We start from the raw sequence: 20,089 nt of genomic DNA on the forward strand, positions 1-20,089 counted from the left end.
CGTCTTCGACGACGCAGGTAAAATAAATTGGGAATGTGTCCATGGGACACAGATGATGCCCCCACTTGCATATAACGTTATCAAGGAACATAACTCAACAACTTTCGTACTTGATCTGAGTTTTGTGGTAATAAGCATTGTGTATAAGTTTCATAACATTTGGTTGAGGCAAACTTAAGTTTTGAGAATGGAAACGAAAAAATTCAGCAATTTTTCCATTTGTAAAGGGGCATAACTCTCAAACGGTAAAAGTGACGCCACCAAAATTCAAACTTGATCTGATCTGTGTTTTGTGGTAATAAGCATTGTGTATAAGATTCATAACATTTGCTTGAGGCAAACTAAAAGTAAGAGAATGGAAATGAAAAATTCAGCAGTTATTCCACTTGTAAAGGGACATAACTCTAGAAAGGTAAAAGTGACACTACCAAAATTCAAAGTTGATCTGTGTTTTGTGGTAATAAGCATTGTGTATAATTTTCAGAACATTTGGTTGAGGCAAACTAAAGTTAGAGAACGGAAACCAATTTCAGGACGTACAGACATACAGACGGACAAGGGTAAAACGTAATGCCCCCTCCCTTATGGCCGGCGGGGGCATAAAAACTGTTCCATAAAGGGTTAACTGCAGATGTTCTAGCTTCTTTACAATTATATCTTAAGTCTTTATTTGATACTGTTAGTCGGCCTCTAAAATAATCTTACCTTGATGGTGGCAATTTAAGTACAGGTTTCTTTGGCTTTGAGGCAACATGCTCAGTCTTATCAGCTGTAATCTAGGAAAAGAAAACATTTCTTGTCAGTTGATATTCAACATAATATCACCACGGTATGTTTACTCTATCATATACCTGTCAACTGACCCGTATTTTGCGGGTCTCACTTGGAAATTTGCACTCTCACTTGAAGGTTCATCTAATAACCTGGTTTTCGCCTGTATTTCTAACCAGGATTGTATCAGGGATTATACAACAACATAAGATTTTAGGTAAATCAATCAACTGGAGTAAATGTATATTATGTGCAAAATTGCCTAACATCTGAGGGTTAAAGTCCCATAACTCTGGAATGATGAACCGTATAATTCACAAAATTATAAGGATTCTTTCTTTCCCATTTTCAAATATGCCCTATAAATTTCTTGAAATTCATTTGAATAAATCTCTTGCTTTCGTACCACATGTGGACATACAGACAAAGGGACTTATGGATGGATGCACAGACCAGAAAACATATATATCATAGGTGTAACATTTAAGTAACGAGGAGAATTCTTTATTTTAGTATAATTTGTTGATTAGTTCCTACACTGTTATTTTTCAGAACTCAAGTGTTTTTCCTGAACACATTCTAATGTAAGTTCTTTTATGTATATTTTGTTAGTCTATGGATTGAGATTCAAAAGGGAGAGGGTTGAGATTTCAATAAACTATTTTAACCGCGACACATATTAATGTGTCTGTTCCAAGTCAGGATCATTTCCAGTAGTTGAATGTTTTTGTTATAGGTGTAGATGTCAGTTCTTTCTTTGATTCTGTTTTATTTATTCACATCTTCTATAAACTCTGATGATTTAGAGCTTGACATATTGTATGGACACCTGTCTATTGTTGAAGACTTGTCTAGACTAAGGATGGTTTAGAGCTTGACATATTGTATGGACATCTGTCTATTGTTGAAGACTTGTCTAGACTAAGGATGATTTAGAGCTTGAATATTGTATGGACACCTGTCTATTGTTGAAGACTTGTCTAGACTAAGGATGATTTAGAGCTTGACATATTGTATGGACATCTGTCTATTGTTGAAGACTTGTCTAGACTAAGGATGATTTAGAGCTTGACATATTGTATGGACACCTGTCTATTGTTGAAGACTTGTCTAGACTAAGGATGATTTAGAGCTTGACATATTGTATGGACACCAGTCTATTGTTGAAGACTTGTCTAGACTAAGGATGATTTAGAGCTTGACATATGGTATGGACACCTGCCTTTTGTTGAAGACTTGTCTAGACTAAGGATGATTTAGAGCTTGACATATTGTATGGACACCTGTCTATTGTTGAAGACTGTATGTTACCCTCTATATGTTATTCGGTTATTTTTGTCATTAGGATTGCTTTCTAAATGATGTATACTTCACATCTCCTTTTATTTATATACTGTAAATTCAGAAATTATTGTGAGGTTTTTATCAATGCAAATAATGCGACTGGGCGAGTATCCCAATAATAAGCACTCGCATTTTGATATCGAATGCATATGACTGTATGCAGATTTTCCGGAAATCGCAATAATTAATCTCGCATTTTTGTCCTTTTTTGAAAAATCCCAATAATAAATGCACTCAATAATATCTGAATTTACAGTAGAAACGTTCTTTAGTTGTATTCTTTAATAATTAAAGGTATATACAATGAGTATTCTTTACTCCTTAAAACTTGTGTATATCAAAAACCTTTCTTATCTGAATAAAATATTTAGTACCTTAGGGAATCATGGTAAACAGGTTTCAACGTATATATAAAAATATGCTTACCTCTTTTTGTAAACTGTCTTGTTTGATTATTATAACTTTAACAATACAAGACATACAATCTGGTGTTGGACAGGGTTTCTCTAAAATATCCTGAATAAAAGAATCATATATAAGCATATGTAACCCTGTCTTTCTAAAGAACTAATCTGGCAGCTTTCTATTATCTTTTTCTTTAATTTCCTACATTACTGATACTCCCTAAAACATGTTTTTGGCTATATCGTTCATGTTTCAAAATATGGATTAGATGTTGATAATCAGCAAAAAATCCAATATATAAAACTTTGCAACAACGCAAAAATCATGTCTGATATTTCATCTTTCTATAAGCAATACTCTAAAATAGTATTTGCTTTGTTAACAGGTCAATTATCTGTCAGACAAGTATACACTGATTGTAAGTGAAATAATATTTACTGCTAATGAAATTGTTTTTAACTCAAAGCTTTGTGTTTCATCCTAAAGCGTGAGAATTTGAAGAGCACTTCATCAATTACATTGAGGAAAGTCTTAATGATAATTTACCTTGAAATAGAATTTTGTAGGCATTTATCCAACATTTTGGACAAGTTAAAATGCTTTCAGGTCAACTGTTTAAAATAAATTTGATACGGACAAGTTGAAAAAAAATTTCTGCTAAGTCCTAATCAAAAAATATTTCTATTGATATACTTACTTTATCACCAGTCTTTTCCCCATATTTAGACTTAAAATCCTTCCAACAATGGTTGTGGAATTCAATTATACAGCTTGTTAAACATACAATTCTCACAAAACCCTAAATCAAAAAATCAAATTAATATCATCAGCATAATTATTCATAATATACATCAAGAAGCTTGTCAATGATTGTATTAATTTTGAGTGTGTGTGTTTACATCCTTTATGAAATTAGGTGCAGAATTTTAGTATGTTAAATCTATCAACAAACTCAGGACATTTCACAGCTTGATGTTTGTCTACTGTTGAAACTACTGTTGAAACTCTATGTAAGACATCCAGAGGTCTACTTGGTTATATTGCATTGCTGGGTTTCAGTCTCATTAATACACACCTTACATCTAGATTTATTCATATTGTTTTCATTTTACACCCCTTTTAATATAAACAAGCATTCTGAGAGTATTGCATGGCAATACATAGTTCCCTACTGGTTAAAAATTAATTGTACTGGAACAAAATGCTAACTTGATCTATAACTCGTCATGGTGTAAACTATATAACAAATATCAAGTCAATATCTTCAAGCATGACGAAAAAGAGTGCGGAAAACTGATAATTTAAGTGAATTTTCTAAGTCCAAGGACCATAACTCTGCAAAAAATCATCAAACTAAAACAAAATTCAAACTTGGTCTGTAACTTGTCATGATAAAACTATACACCAATTATCAAATCAATATCTTCAAGCATGACGAAAAAAAGTGCGGAAAACTGATTATTTGAGTGAATTTTCTAAGTCCAAGGACCATAACTCTGCACAAAATCATCAGACCGGAACAAAATTCGAACTTGATCTGTAACTTGTCATGATAAAACAATGTACCAAATATCAAATCAATATCTTCAAGCATGAAGAAAAAAAGTGTGGATAACTGATTTGCCGGACTGACAGAAGGACAGACAGACGGACGGAGTGCAAACCTAAAGTCCCCTTCGACTTCGTCAGTAGGGGACTAAAAAAAAAACCCAACCTAAAACAGATGTTGCTGCTTGATTTTATATATTATACACACTATTTACATTTTACTGTAAAAGAAACCAACTCAAGCATAATCTTAACAGTTGTTATGCATGGCTCTTTTGCACAGCTCTTTTCACTCTTTCACAACTTTTCCATACTTGGGTCAATATAAAGCTTTTCATTTTTTTATGTTGATTTTCATATATCTTTTGATCTTTTGTGTAGAGAGGTTGCTGTCTTATAGATATATGCCCATCTCTTGTATTATTCATCACAATATTTTTATCTATTTTGATTGTTGGGGCTGATGATAGGTATTTGACAGTGTTTCTAGCCTTTGAGGGACTAAGCTTGCCATAAGGTATTGGTGCCTGCCTGTCTATGAAAGTTGAATGGTGACTTTGATATGTTGATTCTTTGTTGAATTTGTTGTTGGGTAGCTTCTCATTGACATTTAAACTCTGTCTCCTTAAACCTATGAACATCCAATCTGTTGTTGTGGACGAAGTATACAACTGGTGTTTTAGAATTCAAATGTCTTCAGTATGTAATGTAACTTGAGAATTTACCAGCCAGTTGAGGGATAAATTTACGTTCACTGTGATTCAGATTTCAAATAAATGGGGAATGTGTCCATGGGACACAGATGATGCCCCCGCTTGCATATAACGTTATATAGGGACATAACTCAAGAACGGTAAAAGTGACGCTACCCAAATTGTACTTGATCTGATTTTTGTGGTAATAAGCATTGTGTATAAGTTTCATAACATTTGGTTGAGGCAAACTTAAGTTAGAGAATGGAAACAAAAAATTCAGCAATTTTTCCATTTGTAAAGGGGCATAACTCTAGAACGATAGAAGTGACGCCACCGAAATTCAAACTTGATCTGTGTTTTGTGGTAATAAGCATTGTGTATAGGTTTCATAACATTTGGTTGAGGCAAACTAAAGTTACAGAACGGAAACCAATTTCGGGACGTATGGACATACACAAAATATAGTAGACTTACTGCTTACATTATCTGAAAAAACAGATCAAACTACAAAAACTTATCATTGACCAATGAACTATGAAAATGAGGTCAAGGTCAGAAGAAACCTACCAAATGGGCATTTACATCTTATAATCATTTCATACACCAAATATAGTTTACCTATCGCTTATAGTATCTGATATACAGATTTTACCAGGAATAATTAACCTTCTTCACTGATCTATCAAATTAGGTTGAGGTCAGGTGAACCCAGTCTGACCAAACATTTAGACGTTGCAAGGTTCATCCTGTTGCTCATGATAAGTGAGAAATTCACATGACAAAAAAGCTAGTTTTTTAAGCAGTCGGTCAAGGACAATGGACATATGACAGACAGAAACTTCATAACATAAGGCATCTGTATATATATACAAGGTTTGAAGTATCCAGCAAACTTTTTTTAAAAACATTTCATTATCACCCAGGATAATTGTACTTTCATAATATATTTGAATTCCACAGGGACTAAAACACTAATATGAAAACCTTGGGTAACAAGAGAGGCCTAGTTAACACAGAATGCAATTATTTAAAACAACTCAAGTAGATCATACAACTAACAACATACCTTAAAATCTGGATCTGAGAAGAAAATAAGAGCTCTGGAGTCTTCCTTGTCAGTGTGTATTTTACATACAGCATCAGGGACAGGTGGATATTTTGTCAATGTCAATAACTGTTTTACTTGTTTCTGAAATTATAAAAATTACAATTTTCTTGATTGATTGCTGTACTAATTTCTTACATGATCAATATTAAAGTAAAGATCTCAAGTATAATTTTCTTCGGTTATTTTGTTTAAATAAAGTAATTTTCTGAAATTCCTTTTTTGAGAATAATTTTTCTCAGATTTTTAAAAAATTTCATAGCTGTTAAAAAAAAATTATCAAAACAGCTCAGGTGTGATTCTTGTAAACCTATGGTAAAAGCCTCATTATCTTAGCAACATTTTCACTTCATTTTCAAACAAATGTTTCAACAGCTCAAGACAAAATTCAAATAGAACAGACTCGTTACAAGAAACTTTAATGGTTAAAACATGTTTTTAGTTGTAAACCTTTACTACTAAGTTTAGAATGTTTTACTTTTCTTTGCAGTTAGTGTGCCTAGGACTAATACAACTACTTTATTACATTAGTTGCAATCATATACAGTTATTTCCTAGTAAAATAATGATAGATAATTTTGCATGTGAATTAAATCCTTTACTCTGTACATTTCTTTAACTTTCTACATTCTTTTTGACAGTATTTTGAACTTATTCAGTTGTTCAAATATACCAACAGGTATGGCGACTGGTAGTTACTTTTATCAAGATAGAGCATACCATTCACTAGATAATATCTACGAGTAAATAGTTGTACCTTGAAATTATAAGTTATTTTTTATGCATAAATTTATTCCTCCATGTATATCTTAAGGTGGTATGGGTGTCTTCCCCCATCTTGGATTGTAAAATAGCAGAACACAATAGGTCTAGATCTTTAATTAGGTCAGCAAATTTCGATGCAGGAATGCAACTAATTAGAATTTTATTTAAATGAACAAATTAATGTGGTCTTATGTTATTTTCACTCATATTTTGCTTGATTTCAATTTTTTTTTCAAACTTTCCGTCATAAGGGAAGGTAACTCAGAAAAATTATAATTTATATAGGAATCTTATGGAAATTTTTCTATCTAATATTATAGCAGGAAAAAACATACGATGACCCCATGTTTTGTGAACACAAGTTTTATTGTTTACATCTTTGTAATAACCTATGTAATTGTTTGGCACGCATTCTATTCTATATTCAAATGTCAATTAATAGCTTCATGCAGATTAATACTTCACACATGCCAAAATAAATGTTTAAAATTCAATTAAAACTTGTTCTACTTTAAGCCTCAGTGTGAAAGCAGTCTTAACTACAGACACTGAGTAATCAATATTGGTTAGACTATTATATATACACACTGGCATAGCACCCTGTATGGTTCTGTACAATTTCCTCAGGTACAATAACTGAAGATATTCAAATTAGACATGATCCTGAGTAACATGAAAAACCACTGTTTTTCACAGATTTTATGCTGTAAGATGCTATAACTGGCTAATGACTAAGAGGGTTTCTTACCTGTAATTCATCAGATATACTTTCTTCCATTTTAGTATCAGTCCCTGGCCAGGTGAGGACATTTAACTTGAGTGTACCAGCCATACGTAGACACCTATTTAGTGGATCAATGGCGTCTTCAAATCTAAAAATAGTTTTGACAATAAATGAAGAAACAATTTTCACAAACTGAAAACTATTATTTTTATTATTTCTTTTAAATCATTCTTCAAAGATGACTATTCTGTTGAGAGAGTGTGGTTCCATTATGCATTTCACACAAACTCATCAACTGTATAAGTATGTTCTGCAGAGACAGCCATCTTGGATTTCAGATTCACACCGGCCAATTACCTTATGATCTAACCATCCATGTTGTTACAAATTTGGGAATAAACTACAGGAGAAATATTTAAAAGTTTTCTTCATGGACCAATCATGAATTTAGGCAATAAATGTTTCTGTTGCCAAATTTTTTTTCACATATTTTAGTTCTTCATCTTACAGACTTTAACCAAACAATATCAAATAAATATATTTAACAGGATTTCAATTCATTCTTTAGTTATATCTTTATAACTTCTGAAGAATGATACAACAGATTTAACTGAATGCATCTAGTTTTGTCGTGTAATTGAAATTAAAGCAAAACTTAATGTACAATATGTGCTATACTTAAAAAGATGGACAAAATTAGGAAACACTCTTGACACTTGAAATACTGTCTTACAATAAAGCTCTTATTTTCTAATGTTGATATTCATGTAATACATACCAAATGCTCTTTCAACATGAATTTGGTCATAATATCATGCAAAGTATAGACCTATTCATTTTATGACCAAATTTCCATTGTGTGTCAGTATGTATGATAAAATTTAAAGTAGGCAGTGAAAACCTGGAAGATCTGAAAACTGCTTACACAGAACAACTTATCATAATGTTGTCGTATTTCAGTCCAAACCAGATATCAAATCATTCCTTAAAACAAAAGCTGAATAATATGTGATGAAACAATGACTCTTACCTGTTAAAGTTATATAAGCTTTGCCTAACCCAAAATATGACTCTTACCTGTTTAAAGTTATATAAGCTTTGCCTAACCCAAAATATGGCAAAGGTAGTCGTATATCTTTATGCGTCTCTGTAATATTCTTTAATCTCTCAATGCCATCCAAAATGTGCTACAAAATATAAGTTCTTATCAATGCTTCATGAAGTCACTTTCATAAATATATTGCTTCACTTTCTAAGAAAAAGTCAATAATTAATCTTGCTCAGTAATACCCATAAATATTTTATCTAATGCTAGACCTTTTTTTTTTAAGGTTCAAATGTATTCCTTAGAATTAAATGGAGATTCTTGCAGTTTTTCTATCGCTAACAAACAAGTAAGTTACTCACATAAAAATATCACTTCATTTTGTAACAGAAAAGTCAATAATTAAGCATGACACACACACAAACAAAAATGACCTGATGGAAGACCTTTTTAAATTTTATCATGTTTTCAAATTCAAGAATTTATTCCCTATTAAAACTAAATATAGTTAATGGTAGATATTCTGTAGCTAACCAACGCGATGTTGGTATACCTCCTTTAAATTTTCTTTGAAAATTTACAATAGCTTTCTAACTTTCACATAAAAAGAATGTGAGATTAAGCATTTTCTTTTCCAGAATCTTTATTTTCAGTGTTTATTGTGATGATTCATATTATTTAGAATTAGTAGGATCTTGTCACCTTGTCAAAAATGCTGAACATATATATGAAGAGAAATAGTTACATACAAACTAACTAGTTTCAGAAGATTGAGCAATATCTGCAGATTCCCATTAAATACTTACCTTATAAATTCCAGTGGATATTTCTGATAAACCATATGCATATTCTAAAACAGCCACATCTTGCTGGTCTAAACCGTAATCCTGAAAAATGAGAAAATTTTATTACATTTCAATACAAAGCATCCTAGTTTATATCAATCCTGACCACTATATGTATTTCTCAATACCTCTATACCCTTTTTTTTTTTTTTTTTTAATTGTTCCAGAAAATCTAAATAAAGTTGTATACATGTATAGGTAGGAATTGTTATGAGACATGTAATATAGGGAAGATCTAAGACCTAGAGTTGTAATAATTATTGCAGATGATGGATAATACCTAACACTGAAAGATAAAATATAATAATAATTGAAAACTGATCCAGTGATTTAACGTTATTCTTGTTGTTTTTATCGTCTATAAAGGACAATCTCATATCAGTGCTAGAAATCTAAGTGGAAAAGAATACAAACCTAAATTATCATATTTTCTATTTCTTTTTAAATGTGTTTAAAAAGCAGGAGGTATGATAAGAAAATCTTTATTTGGGCCCTACGGTCATTCTTTCATTTGATCAATCCTGATACCCCTTGGTATGTTATACGACAAGAAAAACCATAAAATATGCATTATGTGACTTATATACAGACAAAAAAATATTATTTTCTGCAAAGATTTGTTCATAATTGATTATAGTTTATTTTTGGTTCATTATCAGATTGGCCAACAATACTAAGAATTCAGGGTGACAGGTTAGAGTTGATCATTCTTACTGTCGTAAAAATAGGAAAAACATTTGTAAACAGCATGATGTCAAAATCATTACCCTAAAAAATTAACAATTACAGCTTCCTGATATTACTATTCTTAAAACGCAAACCTGTTCAGAATTCCTCAGCAAAGCCTGAATCTGATGTTTCACCTTTGGAACTTTTAAACTATTAATTTAAGTTTTTTTTTTACTTGAACATTATATTGCTCCTAATAGAAGTAGTAAACAAACCTCTGCTTTTTTATTACTAAGGAGATCTAAAGCCTTCTGGTAATTGACCACAGCTTTCTTCCCTAGACCATTTAGATAAGCACTAGATCCTTCAGCCATAAACCTCTCTATCTCCTTGTTTTCATTCTTCTGCACAATAACTATTTTCTCTTTCTAAAGTAAAAACAAAGACCCATTACTATTTTTGTTTCACTTTTTTTGGGGGAAAATTGTCATTACTTTCCATAAGAAATAGAACAACATCTTTAAACTGTATATGTATTATCTGAAACTCTTAAATAATTATGAAATATATGGAGAATGTGTCCATGGGACACAGAGGATGCACCTGCTTGCATATAGCGTTATCAAGGAGCATATCGAGAACAGTAAAAGTGATGCATCCAAATTCAAACTTGATCTGTGTTTTGTGGTAATAAGCATTGTGTATAAGTTTCATTACATCATGATTACCAAAAGATAACATATCACCTTCCAATGATGTAATAGATATTCTATCAATTTTGGTAGATAACTTTAACTTCGGTGAGGTGACCTGCATCAATTAATGACCAATTTATTTTTTTTCCATAAATTACTGTGACTTGACTATAGGTGTTGCTCTCCACCTATTGCAGTTTATATCTAAAATTCTGACCAAATTGCAATTTATTTTATCAAACCAACCTGTTCAATTGGTCAGAAATTTTAACAAACTGCTGTAGAGAAACACAGTCAGTGGTGAAAGTGCAAGGTGATAAAATAAAGCAGACTTACAATCCTATAAGACTAATTCGACAACATTGATATTTTGAAAAATCAGTCTAACATTTTTTTCGCATTTCAAAAATTACTACCTATCACCTTTTGCATCACAATTACAATAAAATTTGTATAGAAATTGTTAGAGAAATTTTCATTATATCACTGAAGTGGAACTAAAGTTTATTGGATTGTAAGTATGCTTTATTTTATCACCTTGAACTTTCTACAGCAGTTTGATAAAATTTCTGAACAGTTGAAAAGTTTGGTTCAAATGATAAAATAAATTGCAATTCGGTCAGAATTTTGAATAAACTGCAATAGGCGGAGAGCAACACTTACAGTCAAGTCACGGTAATACAACTTCTGATGGACAGTACCCTAAATTTCATTGATTTTTTTTTTGACAATTGAAAATATATAGAATTGATCACCACTCCTTTAATGATCAAATCAAACATGAAGTTTCAACTGAATAATTTGCAAACTTGTAAAAAAGTGTAAATGCTACCGTTTTCAGTAATGATCCATTCGCTCCTTTTAGACTTTACATAAAAATTTATACAGTAGACTCTGGCAAATCTGATACTCAAAATGTCAGCTAAAAATATCCCATTACCCAATATATTCAATTAGACAATAAATGTTTATTCACTGAATATTCTGCAATGATAAGCTGACCTAGTCCTGAGATGTTACTAGCCCTGACCACTGCTATATAAAAGGTTTAGAGTGATTTTTTCAGGTACATCACCACGATATTTGTGTAAAAAATGATTAGATGTTTATGTAATGCTCATATTTATTCACAGTTTTTTAATCATTTGTTTATTAAAATAAATCAAATGTCCTAATATATTTATGTGAATAAATATCTACCATTCATAGTTTGTGTCCTTATTTGCTTTATAAACGAAGTAATATCCAAATTTACATTTGAATGTGGTGAAATCATAGTTAAGCTCTCTAAACTGTAATCTTCTTATACTTCATTTCTTTAAATAATTAAATTTAGTTTGATTATCAATGAAGATAATCATGATTGATAAAATAACGTTTTCTGAAGATTCTGATAATGTTTAGGTCATGGTTCTCTGAGGCTTCACATTATGTAAACAAAGGAAAATGGCATCCATGACATGTGGTCATGCACATGTTACATAATTATATCCGACAAAAGTCAGATTTCTCTGTTCAAAAGGAATTTTTATGTATATTTCAATAAATTTTCAGAAGGAGGTACATTCAGTTTAAATTATATTTCTGATTCTGTGAGCACTAAGAGTTTTATCAAAATTCTCCCAACATACTGCACTTGTACTGAGACTATTATACTAACCTTAGAATAATAGTCCCAGACTTGTATATTTTATAAATAAATTCAAACCATTTGAATTGTAAGGACAACTTCTATTCACATTACAAAGGAAGACAATGAATAAAGACAACAATTTATTAAGAAATAGTTCCTTTTACTAAGAAAAAAATGAATTTCTTGTCTGCAAGATTGTAATTGCGTAACTTCCGGGTTCATTTCCTGTCAGAAAAACACTGAAAATATCCGATTGTGCATGGTTTTGACATTATTTTCCTGAATATTCCTATCCTATTTGCCTATATAATCTTATATCGGATATTCAATTACACAATAAAATTTTACATTAAACATATAGTTTGGTGTTTTGAAGTCATATTAAAATAACCAATATATTCGTTTAGCTGATATTTGATTAGGGGGAGTCTGCTGTACAAAGTAAAATCTACCTATTTTTCTCTCAATAAATTTTAAAAGCTAACAAAGAAATTGCTGTCATTCAAGTTTCAATTTGTAGCTCAGACAGTCAATAGAGTTAAGAGTTCATAAATTATTTTTCATCAATGAAATGTTAAAGAAGTAATTACAAAGCTTACCACTTTTTCTTGGACAGGTACAGGTGTTGGCTCTGTAACTACAGGTTTAGTTTGCTTTTCACCTGTCGGATTACCTTTCCGTCCTTTCTGTGACTTCTGTAATTATACACGGAGCTGATTTAGATGGAATTACATTGATTTTTGGTTGCTATAATTGATTGCAGATGTCTAAAGGAATATTTATTACTTACCTTTAATACAATAAGTTATAGTAACATAATATCAACATTGACAATACAACCTTCTGGATTTCAGCTAATGATACCAGATTTGTAAGCTTGAGTATTAAAATTAAGTCAGCCAAACATGAAACTTAAGATTACGGATAAAAAAGAAATATGAAAAGCAGATACTATATTACATAAACTGTTGACACAGAGATATGTCTCGCCTGTCCACATAAGATTCAGAAAAAGACAATCTGATGGACAGCAACATTGCTTATTAATTCAAAGTAGTTGGACCATGATCTTGTGGGCAGGGTGTAGAAATGGTCAACAAACTGAGATGTACTGATAGTAATGCAACTTCATACAAATTATCATTGATCTGTCACAAGTAGTTTTATCAAACTGACTTAAACAGAAAACTTAACATTGAAAATTGCTAATTACTTCAAAGTAACTGGACCATTTCCTAGGGGTCAGGGCCTCAAAATAGTTGTTAAACTGATAGGTACTGATAGCGACTTCACTCAAAATATCATTAATCTATCCCTATGTCTCGCTTTCCACGATTTTCGTCACAGGTGAGACAAAACTTACCATAAATAAAACATGGGTGGATCATAACTTTACAAGATCTGTTATAAAAAATGCCTAAAATAACTTTTTTTCATCTTGCAACATATCAATAATTTATTCATTTAACCTACAGATTTCTCACTAGGATATTTTAGGGAGCTTCCTGGGACTCATCACTTTTTAAAGTGATTTTGACAAGTCCATAGTACAGTAACTCAGTCTGGTCTGAACTGTCTTATTCAGCTATTTTGCCTTCATCCAAAGGAATTATCTTAATTTAACAACGCAAACAATGGATTAGCCAGGTTAATAGTACAAATTACACAACAAAGAAATCTTTGAACCTTCCTAATCCAAACATATATTGTATGGGTTATTCTCATTGTTGAAGGCTGTACAGTGACCTTAAGTTGTTTACATCCTTGTCCACAGATCTCCAGTGTATAGTTGTCTCATTGACAATCATACCACATCTCTATATACTTCATATATTATATATATTTAACGAAGTTCAAATTTTCCACAAGTTAATCAAAATACAGATCTAGCGTCCACGCTTCCCTTACAAGGATATGACAATGCTCCTTTCAATTTTCTGTTTTTAAAAATCTTTCAAGATCCTCTTGTTTTGTCATAGTGATACACACCTTCAAAAATTCGAATGCAGGAATTTTATTGGCTGATGTAATAATTACTAAAACAGAAAGTAGAACGTTGTCCCTTTCTTGAAGGAGAAGCATGGACACAGGATCTGTATTTCAATTAGCTTGTAGAAATTTGTACTTCGTTGAATGTTTACCCATATCCAAATTTGGTATTCCACAAATAATAATTAATTCTCAGTATATAAATAATATATAAAGATGTGGTATGATTGTCAATGAGACAACCATACAACTAGAAATATTTTTTATTATGACAGGACACAGCTAGTGTTATAAAGATGTGTCTTACGAACTCACAGGTTCATCAAGTGGTGTGTCCAGGACAAGTGTAGGCGTCTTAAAGAGAATATTGATTTATATAAATATAAAGGTAGAGTAAAAAGGGGATTTTATGTGCGGAAATACCTATCAATTCAAAGAAAGAGGCCTTTCTTTTCTATTCCAAGAAACTATTATCAATATTTTAACAGTTTTGGAAAACTGTAAATTAATAAAACCATTGATTACAACTGAAATGGGCGCCTTACATTTGCAAGCATTTGGGGATTAAATTTTTTTTTAGGTTTGTGTGCAGCTTTTGATTACAATTGCTCCCTTTCATTGTACAGGTAACACAGGTAAAAATTAAAAATAATTCATAATTAATATGACAATAGTTATTATGATTTTTGAACATATTTGTAAATTTAAATTATATATTTTTCAAATTGGATTCTAAAAAAAAAATACAGTGATCATGAAAAATCCTGTAATACACTGTAGTAGCTTAAGACATACATGTAACATTATTGCGAATATTTCAAAGTAAATAGTAATCTGTTTCCTAATTCTAACAAATAGTGATCGCTTTAGTAAATTATTTAAGTCAGTTTGTAAAGTTGCACCAAGGCACAAACATGGAGTTTCGTTCAGCAGAAACAAGTCGGAGGAACAAATCATTAGTGTACGATGGATTAAGTTTCTGTATCAACAGAACACTTGTCAGGGGATATTTCATGTCGATGCACCATAAATAATTGCAAAGGTATTTCACCAGATTAACTATTTCCTCCAAGTCTTTGGGCGTTACTACTGTCAGCAGAATCCAGGCATACTACGAATCGCCCAGAATTATTCCATGCTCACTACAAAGAGCAATTTTATTCAGTACATGAACCCATGTACTTTTTGCGTTTTGTGTTTTTTTAAGCAGTACTAGTGGGCTTCAAATTTTCAGCATGTTAGGACATGTAAAATCAGTACTTTAAATCTTTAGATTAGCTATGTTTTTACATTCTTATCTGAATATATTTCCATGACTAAGTGCTTGTGCATAATAAAACAGACATATCCTTCTCAAAAATAATTATTAAATAAATAAATAAGTATAATCTACCTGTCTTTACCTGAGTTTACCTGTCAAAGAATGCGCATAAATGTAATCAAAAGCTTCACACAAACGTAATGATTTTTGCACACAAATGTAATGCACCAACTGAAATTCTGTGTACATAAGACATTGAATTAGTTTACTATTCAACATTTCTCAGAAAATATTCAAAACTATAAGAAACACTTGATTACCTTTCCTTGAGTTTTATTTAGATGTAATTTCTCCACTTCTGGATCTTTGGCTTGCTTCCTCGATTCAACTATTTTCTACAAAACAGAAACTATGTAATGCATTTAAAAGTTGTAAACCGGTCATTCAAATGAATGTTATAATTGATACATGTATCTTAACTACTTTGAATAGAGGAAAACAAGTTATAACTTACTCAAAAAAAACTTGATCAAACTATCATTTTCACTTTTTTAAATATGTTAATATATTGCAGAAATTAACCATCTACAATTTAGACATTTTTTATGAAAATGATTAGTCACATGTATTGAATTGAGTAAAATAACAGGCATGAACTTATCTTTATTGATAGTTTTTGTCTGTACCTTTTGCTATTCAATGGATCATAATAAGATAAACAAGAGGCACACAGAGGCTAATCTGGTGAAAAATCAGCAGTTTGCTATTTAGGACATTTATATGCACATACTATAGTTATGCTTTTTGTTGCTGATCAATTTTGCAAATTAACACACTTTTAACCTACCTCCAACAGTTTTTGAAACAATGGCAAGGAAATGCCAAAAAAAGTTAAAAACCAACATTTCAGGTTTTTCTAAAATTTTCAGGGTACATAGAACTTGTTCTGCTGATCAATTTTGTCCTGATCAGTTTTTCTATGATTGCTATTTTTCACAGATGTTAGCCAAAACTGTAGTTTGACCCTATGTTAGTGGTCATGTTTTTATTTTTTATGTCCTTGGTGTTGTTGCCTTATTACAGAACTTAAACATATACCAAGGCCATTATGAAAACAACTATAGTAATACCCATACAAACTGCTGAAGCATACTATATTTCTGTACCTAGATATTTGGAGGGCTCACTCTATTATGTCTAATGGAAGAAATGAGCTTTACTTCTGTTTCAACTCACCTCCCCATACTGGTATGAAATATATCAAACAATGGTCTCTTAAACATACGGTTTTTCTGTCCTGTTCTAAAATCCAAGATGTCTGCCACTTAGGATCCATTGTTATAATATACCAGTAAATATCACTGAGAATATATTTCATCAACCTGATTATTAAGCTGGGGAAATAATTACCCCAAATCGCATGAACAAATATTTCTGAACCCTTGGTAAATAATTCTCTGATAAAATACTACATCATCCTGTTCTTTTTTTAGCAACTGTGTTGATTTGTTGGCTAGACCAGATCCCCCGTAGATTTTTTGTTACTAAGCCAGATCTCAAATGGGTCAGCATTTGTCAATAAAAAAAAATCAAGACATACAAGTGACAACCAATACCAAAGAAATGGTATTAGCAAGTGTACTAAAGGCAAAGGAGCAATGAATATGTAATGATTGGAACTATTTTATTAAAAAAAAAATGGAGAATGTGTCCATGATGATGCCCACGCTTGCATACAACATTATAAAGGGACATAACTCAAGAACAATAAAAGTGACGCTACCCAAATTTGTACTTGATCTTAGTTTTGTGGTAATAAGTATTGTGTATAGGTTTCATGTTTGGTTGGGGCAAACTTAAGTTACAGAACGGAAACTAAAAATTTTGCAATTTTTCGATTTATAAAGGGGCATAACTCAATAATGGTTAAAGTGACACTACCCAAATTCAACTTGATCTGTGTTTTATCAGTGGAAGGCAAAATTAAACATTGCATTGTATAAAGCATTGATTGAAGTTGATTCAACTATGATCATGGACAAAGGAAGATAACTCCAATTTTAAAAATTACTTGAACAATATACATCATTGATATTTTTAGAAAAACTAGAGGCTCTCAAGAGCCTGTGTCGCTCACCTGACACTACTTTGGTTTTAGAAATCATGTAAAGAAAGATAAAAATCATAACAGATACCCAAATAATGATTGAGGCCAAATTTGATTTAATATTGGTCCCGTTATTTAATAAAATATCCTGGTGGCCATCTTGAATAGTAAATCGGCAACAAATAGCAACACTTGGTCAACACCTCATAAGGAACATTCATGCCATGTTTGGTTTCATTCCATTCAGTGGTACTCTAAAAGAAGACATTTGTATGTATTTCCCATAGGGTCCTATGTTAAACTAAGTCCCCCCCCCCCCCCCTGGCGGCCATCTTGGATGATGGACGGACTGCAAAGTAACAACACTTGGTCAGCACCTCATAAGGAACATTCATGCCATGTTTGGATCATGCCATTCAGTCGTTCTCTAAAAGAAGACATTTGTATGTATTTCCCATAAGGTCCTATGTTAAAAATAAGTCCCCCCGCTGGCGGCCATCTTGGATGATGGATCGGCTGCAAAGAAACAACACTTGGTCAACACCTCATAAGGAACATTCATGCCATGTTTAGTTCCATTCCATTCAGTGGTTTTCGAAAATAAGACATTTGTATGTATTTACCTCAGGGTCCTTTGTTAAACTAAGTCCCCCGCTGGCGGCCATCTTGGATGATGGACCAACTGCAAAGTAACAACATTTGGTCAGCACCTCATAAGGAACATTCATGCCATGTTTGGTTTCATTCCATTCAGTGGTTCTCTAAAAGAAGACATATGTATGCATTTCCCATAGGGTCCTATGTTAAACTAAGTCCCCCACTGGCGGCCATCTTGGATGATGGATCGGCTACAAAGTAACAACACTTGGTCAACACCTCATAAGGAAGATTCATGCCATGTTTGGTTTCATTCCATTCAGTGTCTCTAAAAGAAGACATGTGTATGTATTTCCCATAGGGTCCTATGTTAAACTAAGTCCCCAGCTGGCAGCCATCTTTGATGATGGACCGACTGCAAAGTAACAACACTTGGTCAGCACCTCATAAGGAACAATCAGGCCATGTTTTGTTTCATTCCATTCAGTGGTTCTCTAAAAGAAGACATTTGCATGTATTTCCCATAGGGTCCTATGTTAAACTAAGTCTCCCGCTGGCTGCCATCTTGGATGATTGACCGACTGCAAAGTAACAACACTTGGTCAGCACCTCGTAAGGAACATTCATGCCATGTTTAGTTACATTCCATTCACTGGTTCTCTAAAAGAAGACATTTGTATGTATTTCCCATAGGGTCCTATGTTAAACTAAGTCCCCGCTGGCGGCCATCTTGGATGATGGATCAACTACAAAGTAACAACACTTGGTCAGCACCTCATAAGGAACATTCATGCCATGTTTGGTTTCATTCCATTCAGTGTTTTAGAGGAAGTTCAAAATGTAAAAAGTTAACAATGACGAAGACGACAAGTGATGAGAAAAGCTAATAAAATGCTCCGCAGGGCACAGCTTGATACGACCGCAGAGGTCGAACCCTGAACAGTTGGGGCAAGTATGGACACAACATTCAAGCTTGATACAGCTTAGCATTTGGATTGTGATTAAATATTTGACACAGCATAGGTTTCTGACACAGAATGAATGTGGTCTAAGAACTTAAAAATTTTAAATTGGACATTCACCTATTATGGTCCAATATCCAAAATCTAAATACATGGTTAGTTTCAGCATATCAAAGAAACCCAAGAATTCAATTTTTGATGAAATCAAACAAAGTTTAATTTTGGACCCTTTTGACCTCAATTTGGACAAAGTTGATAATGGGGCCCAAAAATCAAAAATATAAATACATGGTTAGATTCAGCATATCAAAGAACCCCATATATTCAATTTTTGTTGAAATCAAACAAAGTTTAATTTTGGACCCCGATTTGGACCAACTTGAAAACTGGGCCCATAATCAAAAATCTAAAAACATGTTTAGATTCAGCATATCAAAGAACCCTAAGAATTCAATTTTTGTTAAAATCAAACTAAGTTTAATTTTGGACCCTTTGGACCTTAATGTAGACCAATTTGAAAACGGAACCAAAAATTAAGAATCTAAATACACGGTTAGATTCGGCATATCAAAAAACCCCAATAATTCATTTTTTGATGAAATCAAACAAAGTTTAATTTTGGACCCTTTGGACCTCAATGTGGACCAATTTATAAACGGGGCCCAAAATCCAAAAACTTAATACATGGTTAGAATCAGCATATTAAAGAACCCCAAGAATTCAAGAATAAACCCCATTGAAATTGGTCAAGAAATAAGCAATTTATACGAAGTATCTTCTTTTGCACAATACTGTGCAATTGAATATTTCTTGCTATTGCGCAATACTGTACAATTGACAATTTCTTGCTATTGCGCAATATTGTGCTATTGGATATTTCTTGCTATTGCACAATACTGTGCAATTGAAGATTTCTTGCTATTGCGCAA

General features: G+C 32.2%; 2 protein-coding genes across 3 annotated transcripts in view; one reads left to right on the plus strand and one right to left on the minus strand.

Annotated features, from left to right (window-relative positions):
* LOC127701283 (uncharacterized) overlaps positions 1-20,089 on the plus strand; it is a 526,465-nt gene that overhangs the window by 461,520 nt on the left and 44,856 nt on the right. The gene's annotated exons all lie outside the window — the stretch shown is intronic.
* The window catches only part of LOC127701260 (E3 ubiquitin-protein ligase TTC3-like), a 111,729-nt gene that overhangs the window by 36,488 nt on the left and 55,152 nt on the right, over positions 1-20,089 (minus strand). The window contains exons 14-23 of the mRNA XM_052205084.1: positions 15,815-15,889; positions 12,844-12,939; positions 10,192-10,344; positions 9,209-9,289; positions 8,435-8,544; positions 7,382-7,505; positions 5,830-5,952; positions 3,218-3,319; positions 2,542-2,631; positions 706-776 (exon numbers count right to left, since the gene is read on the minus strand). Of these exons, the coding sequence (XP_052061044.1) occupies positions 706-776; positions 2,542-2,631; positions 3,218-3,319; positions 5,830-5,952; positions 7,382-7,505; positions 8,435-8,544; positions 9,209-9,289; positions 10,192-10,344; positions 12,844-12,939; positions 15,815-15,889 (1,025 nt within the window). The remainder of the gene's footprint in view (positions 1-705; positions 777-2,541; positions 2,632-3,217; positions 3,320-5,829; positions 5,953-7,381; positions 7,506-8,434; positions 8,545-9,208; positions 9,290-10,191; positions 10,345-12,843; positions 12,940-15,814; positions 15,890-20,089) is intronic.

This window comes from Mytilus californianus, unplaced genomic scaffold (genome assembly GCF_021869535.1).
Source record: "Mytilus californianus isolate M0D057914Y unplaced genomic scaffold, xbMytCali1.0.p SCAF_5, whole genome shotgun sequence".
NCBI lineage: Eukaryota > Metazoa > Mollusca > Bivalvia > Mytilida > Mytilidae > Mytilus > Mytilus californianus.